Here is a 14022-nt window from a genome sequence, read left to right as displayed (position 1 = left end):
TCTAAAAGATATGCAAAAGGCTCTCAAATAATAGATTCAAAATTAGGGATTAAACATTCGGTCTAAGTCACATAGTTGATTATTAATTCTCTATTTTTTTTTTTGACCTCTCCGCACTTGTAATTTTTTGATCTTTTTCTTTGATTTATATTTACTTTGATATGTTGTTTTTCTTATTCGTCAAAAAGACATCTCAATTCACAATGTCCAAGGCACGAGTTTATTTTATTTTATTTTATGTTCACATCGATGCAGCATTGTAGTTCCAAATGTTCAAATTAATAGGGGCAAAAAAAAAAAAAAGCATAGGAAAAGAATACGGAAGGTCTGTAAATAGTCTTTTTCTGGAAATAAAGGAATTAGAGGGCGTTCAAGGCAAATCTCCAACGGTAAATTTTTAAGGAAGGTACGCTCACCGGGGGGTGACCGTATATCCTATTTCCGCAAGCGTACGGTGCGGTCCTGCTTTGCCTCTCTTCGTCAGGGAGAGGAGCAGTGAACTCCCCCCAACCTCACCTTCGAGGTCGTGTGAAGTACCGAGCAGAACCTTCAGATTTCATCAGAAGATCTCAAAACCCTAGCGCTTTGGCGTCTCAGTTAAGCCCTCAGTCTCTTTTTCCTCGCATTTCATTTCATCTGGCTTGCTGGAGCTCTCCACTTTCCCATCGTCTTCTGAAGAACGCCGTACTTTTTCTCCCTGTTCGCGCTCGAACGGTCTCGATTTGGCGGAGATCGGGATCTTGGGCTTGGGGAGTGAGGCACGGAGTGGCCTCGTGGTGAATGTAGGTTTCTTGGCCGGATTGTTCGAGGTTTAGTGGATTGAGGGTTTCTTGACGTCTTTCTCTGTTGGAATGCTCGGATGCTGTGGTTCTGGGCATGGATTCCCTGGGATTGAAACAAATTAGGTGCAGGAAGTGGTTAGGCAGAGAATCTTGAAGTTTTGAGAGCTTTCCTATCGTTCTTCTTTTGTCCTTTCTCTCCCCTGGTCGAGATTTTGGTGGGGTTTGGTTGTTTTCAATTGTTAGGTTTTTTTGATCTGGTGCTCTTTCATTTTATCTATATTTCTACCATTCTTCGTCTTTAATGGAAAGTGTGAATTTTTTGGGATTTTGACTTGAAAGCTTGTCTTTTCAGCTTCAAATACTCACAGTCTGGAGCCGTAAAGACTCAACTGGTATTTCTATTGTATGGTAATACGATCATAATGCCTTGAGTAAAATTCAACCTTTTTTTGCTCCCAGCAGTGTGGTGATCAAATGTTTAAAAAATAGCTATATAAAATTTGCCGTTTCAACCAAAAAAAAAAAAATGTTTAAAAAATAGGTTTCGTTTTTTTTTATTTTCCTTTTGCACTCCGTAGATATAGTGTGAAATTGGGGACGATAACGGATTGGGTGATGGTTTAAACTGTTTGATTGTTGGCGTATGCTACCTTGGCTAGCCATCGATTCATAAATGCACAGTTTTTGTCAAAATCTATAAGATTTTAATGTTCACATTGCATACCCAAATTTCCCCTACAAATCTCAGCACTTGAAGCAACTCAGGTACATGGAAGACCATCATATCTGTTTCATCCTGTTGTTGTGTAACTTACTGATCATTTCAATTCTCGCTGCACTCCAGCAACTCAGCTGATCTGTTCCATTCAAACTCACCATAAGATAAGTGACAAGAACTGTATGTGCTCCATCGATCTACTGAGGTACACCGACTTTAGGGTCTGTTTTCTTCATTCACATTAACCGCAACACATCCAATTACAGAGTGTTTTGCTCTGCAGGTTGTCTTGTGCTACGAATGGCCATCACAGGAACTGAGAATCCATTATTAGGTGAAACCACATGTGGGTCTTTGCTGCAGCAGTTGCAGGTAATTCATTTATTATTCGCAACTTCTGCTTTCGGTAGAAGAAGCAATATGAAGTGTACTGGATGCATGACCTCTTTGTTTTAGCTAATATGGAGCGAGGTTGGTGAGAGCGAAGAGGAACGCGACAGAATACTGCTTCAGCTAGAACAGGAGTGCTTAGATGTTTACAAAAGGAAAGTTGATCAGGCGTCAAAGTCGAGAGCGCTCCTTCTCCAGGCCTTGGCTGATTCCAGAGTGGAGCTCGCCAGACTTCTTTCTGCACTTGGAGAAAAGTCTTTTGTTGGCATAGTAAGTTTTTTTTTTTTTTTTAACAAAATACTAATGCTCTAGTGAACAATAACTGTTTATATGGTGTTTTCATTTCTTGATGGCTACCCTTCAGAAACTTCATGAGATGACTATTTGCACTTCATTTGGCTATGCCGCAATAAAGGCACTTGCATGAGCTAGCACTTGCTGCTTACGAGTAAGATATTCTATTTCACCAAGAAAAATAACCAGAATTAGAATGATAAGAATTTAATTTTTAGAGTTTGATGTGATTTCTGCTCAAGATCAACCGGGATGTCTTATGTTTTATAAGACAATTAGTGGAAAAAAAACTATTACCGTCAAGATTTTAATCTTGAATTTTCATAGTTAATCTTCAATTTCTCTATATAAACTAAGTTATGATATACAAAGTTAGAAAAGATCAAATCTTTGGTGATTCCATCATACATGACCGAGTTTCGTTAACTTCTAGATAGGTATCCTGCATCCGAATTGAATTCTTTTATGGTTAAAGAATTTATTTCTGGTTGCTCTGGAACAATCAGAAGATTCTCTATATGAAATATGGAGTTCTGCTTCTGGTGTGTGATGCTAATGAGCATCTGAAGCTTCTGAGTTTTGCATTGAATTATTAATTATAATTTTATTAAATGCTTTACAGAGATATGAACTGGGATATATATAATTTAATGTGTAGAGCAGGAGATATATTATCCATTTGAATTCACAATTGTGAGTGTTTGTGGGGAATAAAATTGCATAATTTCACTGTCAAATAAATATGCCGATCATTTTCTGGCAATGAAAGGGCCTAAGTACCCCTGCCTCAATGATCCACTATATCCTCCTTAAACACTCAGACCCACTTCATGCCCCTTAAATCTTCATCCTTCATATCCATCCTCTTCCGTAACTTAGAGCTTTTGCCTTATCCTTCCTAAATTCACCGCACCCACCATTTGCTATTTCAACCATCCAAACCTACCATTTTTGACTTTGTTTCTTAAACCTCCTCTGTCTCTATTACTCAAACCTACCATCCCACTTATTCCTACATTCCTTATACCTGTCCTTTAACCCACATCCTTTCTTGTTCATTTAGCCACCACTGGCCCCGAACTCCAGTTTGGCCTCTCTCTTTTATGTTGCATTCCCTTCAAAGTTCAAAGTCTTTTCTTACCTTCCTGCATAAGGAACAGAAATTATTGAAATGGAGGATGGGCAGGAGATGGTTGGATTGGTGGCCATTTTTGCTGGATGAAATGTTGCAAGGTCGTGACACTGAGGCAGTGGGAAGGTGACCAACAGAAGTGGTATGATTTATGCAGTTGGCACAGGAAGGTTGTTGTGACATCCATGTAGGTGGAGGGAAAGAGAGTATTAGTGTGGTACTCACTAGGTGGGATGAGATTGTGTTGTAATAACATGATGAGGAAGAATTAGGACTTCTCAAGATATTTTGATACAAATTAAACTCTTTCAAAAATCAGTAGGCTTTTAATACTTAAATACAAACTATAAATCAGTCTAATATCCCATTTCTTCTTTCAAATTATTTCCTCTGAATTTTCTATTTTACATCCCTCCGCTTAAGAGAGTTCAAGGTTTGAATTCTGCTCCCACCTACTTCTCTCTCCCTCCCCCACACCGAAAAAAAGGGACAAACTTACACTAACACATATATGACTTTACTTGGCTGCATGCATTTGAAGGCGTGTGTAGCTGGTATAACTTGCCTATAGAGATTCATGTTTTCAGTTTGTTGGATCGTGCCATGTTTAACACTCAGGTAACCCTGAATAGCTTGAATATTGATAAAATGCATGTTGACAGTGTGAGATATTTCATTTTATTTCTCTACTAGAAATCAATATAAATGAAGTTCACTTCTCCTTTCTGTGCAAGCTCCTCATGCAGTTAAGTAGCTTATCCGGTTCTTGCACTGTTCTATGTGATATTACTAACAATTTGCTTATTAGGGAATCAAAGTAGGACAACACAGATGTATATTGGACAATGTGGTATCTGGCTCTAAATGCCATAACTTATACATGAAAATAACTAGTTTCTTTTGGAAAATGCAGTTGCAAAAGCTACTTTTATGTGATTATTTTTTGTATTCTTGCAAATTAGGTTTCCCTTTACTAACAAGTTGTCTTATGGTGCTCCACAGCCCGATAAATCATCTGGCACAATCAAGGAGCAACTAGCAGCTATAGCACCAGCATTGGAACAATTATGCAAGCAGAAAGAGGAGAGAATAAAAGACTTTGCTGATGTACTTTCACAAATTCAGAAAATACAGGGAGAAATTGCTGGAACTCTAAAAAATGGTGAGAAGATGGGGACATCAGCAGTTGATGAGGAGGATTTGTCACTGAAGAAGTTGGATGAGTACCACTCTCAACTCCAAGAACTCCAGAAAGAAAAGGTTCCTGTTGAAATTGATCATGTTAATTTTGAAACCACTAAATGTGTTCTAACATTTGAGGTATTTCTTGGCAGAGTGAGAGGCTGCACAAGGTTCTTAACTTTGTCAGCACAGTTCATGATCTTTGTGCTGTCCTGGGAATGGATTTCTTCAGTACTATAACTGAAGTTCATCCTAGCTTAAATGATTCTGTTGGCGTGCAGTCCAAGAGCATTAGCAATGATACCTTATCAAAGCTTTCTAAAATGGTCATAGAACTTAAAGAAGATAAAAGAATGAGGCTACGGAAGGTAATTCTTGTTTTGCTACATTATGTAGCTTGTTCTGTAAACAGATGATGCAAATTCAATGTCCCACTAGTAGTACATTTTTCCAGCATGCTGTAATAGAAATCTGGTGCTATATCCCCCTTGATAGTTATGCAGCTTATTCTTTTAGGCCTTCTGTGTGCCAAATTTGTTTGGATCCAGTGGAAGTAGAAGATCGACCTACATTCATCTTGTGCACTATCAAATGACCGTCACTTCATTGTTAAAATTCATTATGCGCTCATTGCAAACTTGTCCTTTTATGGAGTATTAACATGGCAACATTTATCATTCTTATCTCTGCTTCACTCATATTACTTGAATGTGCTTTAACCGTTGCTGCATATTATGACCTATATCATATTGCCAGCCTTAACACACTGTCATGATATGATTTAAACTGCATCAGTATGTTTGTTTAAGTTTCTTGGTTTTGTGTCTTTCTATTTGTCTGTGAACATGTGTTTTTAACGATGTATGCTTATGCAATTCTCGTGCATGTACATGTGTATATTTTACATGTATTTTCCTTGACTTAAGATGTAAAATCATATGCGACATAAACTACAGCTCTTAGAAAGGTTGGTGGGTTTGGAAATATGTTGGAGGTTTCGTAAATATGGGGATGTTCTGATTAAAAAGCTCCGTTGTAGGATAGGAGAAGGAAATTCACAAAGCTTATTTGATTGAGTGTGCAACCCAATTAGATAGGGCTGTTTCTACATTTTGGCTTGTCTTGATAAATGTATGGTTATATCAGCACAGACATTCTTTCTGAAAAGAAAGGCGGATTATTTAACAATTACAAACTAGAAATAAACATGTTATAAATTACAAGATTTTGTTAGATATTGTTACATTCCTTGTATATGTTCAAAATATGTTAATTATCTTAGTTCATATGTGTCGCTTTAAGTATGCATAACGTGAACTTCGTAAAATCTGGACATCTTTTTGCAGTTTTCAAACCTGATCTTTAGATTAATTCATCAGTTACAGAGGTGCCGGGGAGGTATCCACTCAAATAATATGAACTCCCATTTATTGTTATGCACATGAACTCAAATGAATTGTTCATATCAATTCATGATATACCTCTTTGTAGTTTCATAAGATATTTTGACTATTATCCGAGTCTCCAAAATTCTCCACCTTTTGAACAGCCATAAAAGGTCAGCAATGAAATTAGCCAAATAGAATGAATGCATATTCAGACCATGAGCTTTTTATTACGTGCCTAGCATATCTCAACTTCCATCTAGGTTGACTTTGGTCTCATCATGTGTTTTCAGCCACTTATCCAAGATCTGAGCCCTTTCCTCGCTTATCTTGGCCTTTCTGAAATCTCAAACAAGGCCTAACTGCATCCATGCACCCAAATATCCAAGGAAAAAAAGAAAGTTAATTTTGCATACTAATCATTATATATGTTCAAATCATAAACAGGCGAAGCATAATTTGTACAACCCATGTACTTGGAAGCATGAAATCTTTATGAACAGAACATGGAGCAATATATACATATCGTACAATCATTTCTCTTGCTTCTGTTATCAATATTTCTTCTGTTTGCTTTGCTTGAACTGTGAAATTTTATGTAATTTCTCTATGAGTTTTTCTAAAATGGATTTAACAAGTGATTTTCATTCTCAACTCAGCTACAAGAGCTAGCAGCTCAGTTAACTGATCTTTGGAATCTAATGGATACTCCTATGGAGGAGCAGAGTTTGTTCAATCATGTTACCTGTAATATCTCTGCAACAGTGGATGACGTCACAGTTCCTGGAGCCCTTGCCCTTGATCTGATTGAGCAGGTTGATCAATTACATCAATTTTTGAGCTTTTTAGAACACCAAACTTTTTATCCCTAAAGTAAAAAGAATGAAACTTGAATTCACTTGGTGTGCGCTGACTTACCTTTTACTTTCTTTTGGGAAGGCTGAAGTTGAAGTCGAAAGGTTAGATCAGCTAAAGGCCAGCAAGATGAAGGAAATAGCTTTGAAGAGACAAACTGAGCTTGAAGACATATATGCTCGTGCTCACACTGAGATAGATTCTGCAGCTGCTCGAGAGAAAATAATATCTCTAATTGACTCTGGGAATCTTGAACCTTCAGAATTACTAACAGACATGGACAATCAGATATTAAAAGCCAAAGAAGAGGCCCTAAGCAGAAAAGAAATTTTGGAAAGGGTTGAGAAATGGATGTCAGCATGTGAAGAAGAGAGCTGGCTTGAGGACTATAATCGGGTACTGACAGATAAAGACAATCACCTTGTTAGCTTGGATTATTTGTTTTCTATCATACAAATTTTGTTTTCAATTAACATTATTTGTCATCTTTGTCATATTTCAGTAGTAGTTGCTTGTAAGTAAATTTTACTATAAAACGCATCTCTAGAGCTCGGCCCATTAGAAAACAAACTACTTTTAAGTGCTGTACATTTTGTGTGCAAATAGCTTAAATGTAACTGCCAAATTTCAAAGTTCCCATGTATGTTCCATGTTTCTTTCTGAAACCTTCCTTGTAACCTTTTGTTTGGCCTTGTCGTAGAGATCATGTATGGCTTGGAATTTCTTTTAGCTTAGTGAGAAAAATCATTGGAACAGAGAATAAACTATCCGGAGAAGAGTTGTTTTCCAGGCTCAAACAATTTCCTAACATAGGCATTATGACTCGATTAATTTAAAACTTTCTAATATAATACTTTCTTTTTCAGGATCAAAACCGATATAATGCAAGCAGAGGTGCACACTTAAACCTCAAGCGTGCAGAGAAAGCTCGTATATTGGTAAATAAAATTCCAGGTATCTTTAAACAACTTTATTGGAGTTTCTTAATATCCTTCTCTTGCTGAGAGTCGACTTTCAAAAATAAAAAGATCAACTTTTGTAAATTAACTGGGAAGATTCATGCATATGTATTTGAAGCACTATGGGGGGTTTTGAGTGTTTGCATGCCCGGCAAAATATGAACAGAAGTGGACCCAGTAAAAATATGATATACAGACAATTAGCCTTCTATCCATCTCAAGGTCCACTACTTAAGATATTATTTGTTGCTGCTGCCAGTGTACCATCTGGATTTATTAATTTATATTTATGTGCATTGGTGCTTGCAGTTGTAGGGTCTTGTGGACAAATGGGTTGGCTAATATGTCTTCACATGGGGGTGCTTGCGAGCTCATGTGCTTAAATTTTATGCTTTCTTGTCTCCTGCATGTATTTGTAAGATGATGGCAGTGAAGTCTGAAAAAAATTCTCAATTGGTTTGCTGTATTAATTTTATTCACCATTATAGCTCTCCTTGGATGCTGGGAAAATAAAGAAAATGAACATGGAGGTCCAATTTTAGTCAATCCAGACACAATAAACTCTTGTTAGGAAAAATCAGCACCCATCCTCTCATTTCCATGTCCTTTACCTTCCCCTGCATCTAAATACTTCTGTTATGACTCAAGGAGATCAATTGTTATGGAAATTGTGATAGGGCATCTTTTTCCCTTAATAAATGATGTCTGATGGTATAACTGTTTCATCATTCTTGAGTATATTCTCTACTGCATTGCATTTCTAATTACAACATCAATGTGACACTATAATCATTTTTCTTATTTTCTCTATGGCAGTAGACAACAAAAAACTGAATGCTGCTTAAACATTAAAATTGGATATGCCATTGTGTGTTTGATGGTTGACTAAACATTTTGTCAGCAGTGGGTTTGCAAAAGATGTTTCTTTCCATCAACATTCAATCTGCAATGAAAAAATATACTTGATGGCTGATTAAACACTCCACTGTCAGTAAATGGCTAAAATTTGGTATGTGGTCCTAGCTCTTGTTGATGCACTGGTGGCCAAGACTCGAGCTTGGGAGGACAGTCGTGGCATGTCATTCATGTATGATGGTGTCCCTCTTCTTGCAATGCTTGATGAGTATACTATGCTAAGGCAGGAGAGGGAGGAAGAGAAACGAAGACTAAGGGTACCTTTTTTTTGCCCTTTCAGAATCAATTGTAGGCATACCTCGAGCTTTCATTTTAATTTACTCCCTTGTGCTCTAAAATTTCCAGGACCAGAAGCGGTTCCAGGAGCAGGTGAACACGGAACAAGAAGCCTTGTTCGGCTCGAGGCCAAGCCCAGCCAAACCACTCGGGCCAAAAAAAATGGTGGGACCCCGAGGGAATGGAGGAGCCTCAAATGGAACCCCCAGCCGAAGGCTCTCTCTTAACACCCATCATGGCAGCAGCAATGGTGTTAGATCTGTGAGCAGGGATGGGAAGAGAGAAGTTAGTCGTCCTGCAGCTCCAGCAAACTATGTAGCCATTGCAAAAGAGGATGCAGTCTCTCATGCGTCCGGCAGCGATCCAGCTCCTGCTTCACCTTGACATCAATGTGGAATATATAGGTAGGCTGTTTCTTCTATTTTTGTTGGTGCAGTTTCTGTCTTAAGCTCATGTGATTTGGAGCAGGGAGTAGCTTCAGACCAGTCTAGGTTGTTGACTTGTCCGGAAGTTCTGTTCTTGATAAAATTAATCTTAAATGGAGACGCGTTTATGTGATGAATACTGATCTTGCAATGTAGTACTAGCCAGTACATGATTTGAATTTTTATCTTTTGTAATGTTATTTTAGGTTGTAGATATTTGTGAAGGCCAAAGACAGGCATTCTATAATTTCGTTTTGACGTGTATAATCTTTGGACTCATTGGAGATGCCATCACAAGGTAAATAAATAGGTAGAGATGGACAGGGGTTACTCCAGGAAGGGATGCTCGGTAAAAGCAAAGAAAGGTAAATGGATATTTTGAATGGAACAATGATTTTTAACATGAGCTTGAAAGTGTACGGGCTTAAAAGTATTGAAGGCAGCTATAGGTATCGAATTTCAGGCGCATTAAGTAAACTCATGTGGCCCGTGAATAATCATACACAAAAGGTAAAAAATTGTGAGTGCTAGAATTAGATGATGTGGATAACCTTGAAAAATAAAAGGACTGTAAATTTTATTCAATGACTCAAGGTATGTCTTGCTTCAATTTGAAGATGCGAGGATTTTTGCTTTGCAAAAAAGGAGCTTCAAGATCCAATCGAACGAGGGCTATCAAGATAAATAAGACTGTTGACAAGGGTTTTATCAATGAAATTAAGAATCAATTTCCACCCAATATCCATCAACAATAAAAAATATATATTGTACAGAATCAAATTTCATATAATGACAAAATTAAATTCCATACAATATGCATCCAGAATGAAAAATATATATTGTATGGAACCAAATCAAATCCCACACAATAGTCCAATGGAGATCATTCTTCTATGCCAATGAGAGGGAGGCAACAATGTGGAAGAACTGCAGTTGCTCCATCAGCTCCTTTGCATGTTTGACCGCACGACGCTCGACCCGAATGAATAATTCTTCACTCAATTCTTCCCCAATGTGCTCATCAACGAGCACCCCGCTCACGGAACGGCAGCTGTTGGCGAGTGCTCGGCTGATCTCAGCGGCATCTTCTGGGTGGCTGACGACCAACGGGCTACCTCCTTTCACAACTTCAAGCTTGTTAATGGCGAACGAGCCGTTGGCTTCCACGACCTCCCTGAACTCCTGGAGGCTTGCTGCGTACACTGGGATGTTGAAGCTGTCGCGCTTCTCACTCTCCAGCAGACCCTGTAAGTATAAGAATGAAACTTATGCTTGTGTTGAGTCGATCAAACTTGGTTATATTTCAGCCATGGATATTAAGCTTGTTAGCCGAGCTAGTTGTTTATCGAAGTCATTATGAGCCGAGAAATATCTCAGACTAGCCTTCGCCATGAGTCGTACGTATATGCTCACCTCTTGGACAAGGTCATCCCAGGCATCCTGGAAGTGGGTGCCAAAAAGGATGCCAGGGCCACCTTGGTCAGTGGGGTCGACGGAGGTCCGGCCCAGGAACGCCAAGAACATGACACCCCCATCCTTCATCTCCTTGGCCCGGCACTGCAGGAATCCGGTTAGGTCTGCCTTGAATTGGTCCCTGTAGGCGTCCGTGGTGCATTTGGGTGCACCATGGATGAAGACCCGGCCCTTGTTATGCGCCGCCGACTGCTTATCCGTCACCCTCGCCGGCACCTGTTTTAATTGGCAGCTCCCAAATCACATCAAGAATGCAACTTTCAGGGTAACTAAATAGTTGCTAGTACTTCTTGGTGATGGTGTGATGGTCTAGTGTTTGAAAGTATGATAGACTTTCTTAGTAAATCACAGCGCACAGTAATAAGACTCGACGAATCTTACGCCATCGGTTCCCTCTTTCTTTCACCAAAAAAAAAAAAGAGAGGGAATCTTGCACTATTTAAATTGACATTACTTGATGCACTAATACTGGGTTGGAGTATAAGACGAGACTGTGCCACAATTGTTGTGGCAATTCTCTCTATGATGATGCCAAAGAAGACCTTTGCTCTTGCACCATTTAAGCCCACTGTCTTCATATGTCTTCAACAACTACTAGCCTTACATGATCGATGGAATGTTAACTCCTGAGTCGATTTCAAAGGTAACATTTAATCCAAGTCTTCAGGTCATATAAGTATGATATATTTTTCGTCAGATCACCCTACGTACCTTGACTGCTGACCACGGTATATACAATTTGTCAGGCTAGTGGCTACCTGAGATGAAGTTCAGTTTGTGCAAAAAATATTATTTGCTGAACAAATTAAGCACTCAAAATGATACCTGGGAGAGCCAATGCAAGGAGAAGGTCGAGTGGAACACATGGATCGATCTTGCCGGAAAAAGCCGACCGAAGAACGATCCTGGCACCCCAGCAGCATAGTAGGATCGCTGCTGCTCGTCGATCGCTGCCAGGGATTCCTCTGGACTATTGCTTGTCAGTGGAGGAAGAAGCTGGAAGAGGGTGTTGAAATCGTTGCTGGGGAGGTCGGACAAGTAGACAAGGAATTCAGGTGCCTCGCGACCAACTGCGTCGTATATCTCGGTCACATGTTTAACTATGATGTCCATGTTGAAGAGTGCATTCGGCCCGCAGGAGCAACCTAGGTCTGCGATGGTGAACGAAGTGTCCGCAGAGGAAGGAGGAAGCTGCATGGAGTTTAGTGTTTCCTTCAGGAAGTGAAGCAAGGACCGGGCATGACGAGCCTGCATGCATGCGTAACATTTAGCAATCTTCTTGAGAGCTCTTCTTCTACCATCTTCTTGTTTCTTATAATCTTTTAAGCGCAAGGTAGAATTGCAAGTATCCTGATCAAGGAAGAAAGACCAAAAAAGACAGCAAGCATGTTCTTTTCCTACTTATAATTAATCTGGCTTCTGTGGCTGTTGGTCTAGATTTACCAAAGGCTCCACTAGAATTCCTATAGGGTCTCATGCATGGGAAACGAAGTGTTGCATGTGGATGCTATTCATGTACAAACATCTGCACATCTAGCATTAGAAATCTTCTCGAGAGACATGTAACAGGTTATGGAAGGTAGAAGGTTTTTCTGCATAAAAGTTTGGAGTAATAGAAGGACAACAAGTGGTTGTGAACAGAATGCTGAACAATGAATGGATGTTTAGGCACGTAGGCAACGTACATTTAGAAAAGCCACCAAATCATGTGGATAAAGTTTGCAGCATGGTGGGCCAGCAGTTGGCCATCAGACTACGAAGTACTTCAGAGTTCTAGGTGTGGTACTGTAAACTTAATAAGGTGATGAGGTGGTAGGAGAGTATTACTGGGTGATACCTGAGCTTGCGAATTCTTCACATAGCTGCCCTCCCCCTTGCCTCCTCTCATGCTAAACATCCTCTCAAGCTTCATTTGAGGAACCACCACACTGTCTCCATTGAGAGCCATGGCTAATGCTCTTTGTGAACCACCCTTTGTAGGCTTGAGTTAAATGTAGGAAGTGAAGAAGGGGACTCCATTATATATAGAGAGGATGTAGCTAGGTCGACATAGAGTAATAGGTACTAGACCCTATCCAAGGATGAGAGTAGAAATACTTCAAAAATCTGAAAGATGACAAGCATATAAATGCTCCTCACATGCACTCTAGTCCCAAAAGTCGCGCCGGATTTTCATTATAAGGCTTCTAAGGAACAATAATAAGGTCCTAGCTCTCTCACTCAAGAGACAGTAGACCTTACCCCACAAGTCGAAGGTGGAGCTGACTCTAAGGAGCGAGAGCTATTTAGAGAATGTAATTACTAGCCGGATCAGAATAATGTATAGGGATTTATTTATATATTATATTTGCAGCAGATAAACTTACCAAAACAACATAATCTTATCTCGAGAGCTAATTAGAGATTGTAATTACTTGCCGGATCACAATAACGTATAGCTAGGGATTTATTTCTATATTATATTTATAGACTTACCAAAACAACATAATTTCATCTTTATTCTTTAATAGCAATAAGTTTTAATAAAGTATTTTTTCTTTATAAGTTGTATTCCACAATGCTTGCCTGCACTCATCTAAACTTTTATTTTGTTACATCCTCTGGTTTACATATGCTCATATGGTGGTGCACCTGCATGGTCAACATATCCTTAGCTAGTCTTGTTTTTTAACATGCATTCATGTCGATGCCTCAGTTGCAATCTATATTTACTAGGTAGATTATATTTGTCCGCACTGTTTTTTTTCAATGAATTCTACCAGCATACCTACCTATTTCTGAAGAAGTTATACCAGTTTCATTAGGAAAAGACACAATTACGTTTCCCTCAGAAAAAAAAAAGAAGATGTCGACGGCCGGAAATCACACATCATAACAAGATTTTAGTTATTTATAACTTAAATTTCTGAAGAATGATTCAGAATCGCAGCTAGTCATTTGAAAGAAATAATGGAAGTATTACCCCATGTCAAATATTAGGGGTAAAACTCGAGGTTCGAACAGGGCAAAGTGTAGTTTAGACTTAATTGTAGCCATCGATCTTGACAGGAAAATAGGACTCTGAGGTTTCGATCCTTGTGCAAATAGAGATTTTGCTCTACTCTTCAACTCAAACACACCTACCCACCCACATTCCGTCCTTATTTCTTGACCCATGTCTTCCCGGCGTGATGGTCGCACCGGCACATGAAACTAGCTCTAGACCATTCTCTTCCAACTACACCTATGTATGAATA

General features: G+C 39.1%; 2 protein-coding genes across 5 annotated transcripts; one reads left to right on the top strand and one right to left on the bottom strand.

The window, feature by feature from the left end:
- The first annotated feature begins 422 nt into the window (after nt 1-422).
- LOC103702328 (65-kDa microtubule-associated protein 1-like) lies at nt 423-9492 on the top strand. Of its 4 annotated transcripts, XM_017841638.5 has the most exons (12): nt 423-596; nt 1135-1190; nt 1627-1705; nt 1784-1872; nt 1957-2160; nt 4319-4576; nt 4651-4866; nt 6543-6698; nt 6823-7134; nt 7605-7692; nt 8721-8869; nt 8958-9492. In XM_017841638.5, the coding sequence occupies exons 4-12, from the start codon at nt 1801-1803 to the stop codon at nt 9270-9272; spliced, it is 1770 nt and encodes a 589-aa protein (XP_017697127.3). In that variant the 5' UTR covers nt 423-596; nt 1135-1190; nt 1627-1705; nt 1784-1800; the 3' UTR covers nt 9273-9492. The 4 variants fall into 4 exon arrangements, with proteins under 4 accessions (XP_017697127.3, XP_008782929.3, XP_038983903.3 ...); XM_008784707.6 differs by lacking the exon at nt 1135-1190 and having other exon boundaries at nt 451-596; XM_039127975.3 differs by having other exon boundaries at nt 471-1547.
- A 492-nt stretch (nt 9493-9984) lies between these two features.
- IAMT1 (IAA carboxylmethyltransferase 1) lies at nt 9985-12808 on the bottom strand. The gene is made up of 4 exons (XM_008784698.4): nt 12624-12808; nt 11612-12034; nt 10727-11002; nt 9985-10558 (listed from the first exon to the last, which is right to left on the bottom strand). Exons 1-4 carry the CDS (start codon nt 12732-12734, stop codon nt 10205-10207), a joined length of 1164 nt encoding a protein of 387 aa, XP_008782920.3. The 5' UTR covers nt 12735-12808; the 3' UTR covers nt 9985-10204.
- Between the last annotated feature and the right edge of the window lie 1214 nt (nt 12809-14022).

Source organism: Phoenix dactylifera, chromosome 11 (genome assembly GCF_051530095.1).
Source record: "Phoenix dactylifera cultivar Ajwa chromosome 11, Ajwa_hap1_PhDact_Kaust_v1.1, whole genome shotgun sequence".
Classification (NCBI taxonomy): domain Eukaryota; kingdom Viridiplantae; phylum Streptophyta; class Magnoliopsida; order Arecales; family Arecaceae; genus Phoenix; species Phoenix dactylifera.
Note: the sequence above shows the minus strand (reverse complement) of the source record. Positions and strands in the feature narration are given on the sequence as shown.

What these genes read in the sequence shown, in the direction of transcription:
- LOC103702328 (XM_017841638.5), top strand. Translation starts at nt 1,801, where the DNA reads ATGGCCATCACAGGAACTGAGAATCCATTATTAGGTGAAACCACATGT. An exon ending in AAAAGTCTTTTGTTGGCATA is followed by an intron (nt 2,161 to 4,318) that starts GTAAGTTTTTTT and finishes GGTGCTCCACAG; the next exon opens with CCCGATAAATCATCTGGCAC. An exon ending in CCCTTGATCTGATTGAGCAG is followed by an intron (nt 6,699 to 6,822) that starts GTTGATCAATTA and finishes TCTTTTGGGAAG; the next exon opens with GCTGAAGTTGAAGTCGAAAG.
- IAMT1 (XM_008784698.4), bottom strand. Translation starts at nt 12,734, where the DNA reads ATGGCTCTCAATGGAGACAGTGTGGTGGTTCCTCAAATGAAGCTTGAG. An exon ending in CCTTGCATTGGCTCTCCCAG is followed by an intron (nt 11,003 to 11,611) that starts GTATCATTTTGA and finishes CAATTAAAACAG; the next exon opens with GTGCCGGCGAGGGTGACGGA. An exon ending in GGGATGACCTTGTCCAAGAG is followed by an intron (nt 10,559 to 10,726) that starts GTGAGCATATAC and finishes TTATACTTACAG; the next exon opens with GGTCTGCTGGAGAGTGAGAA.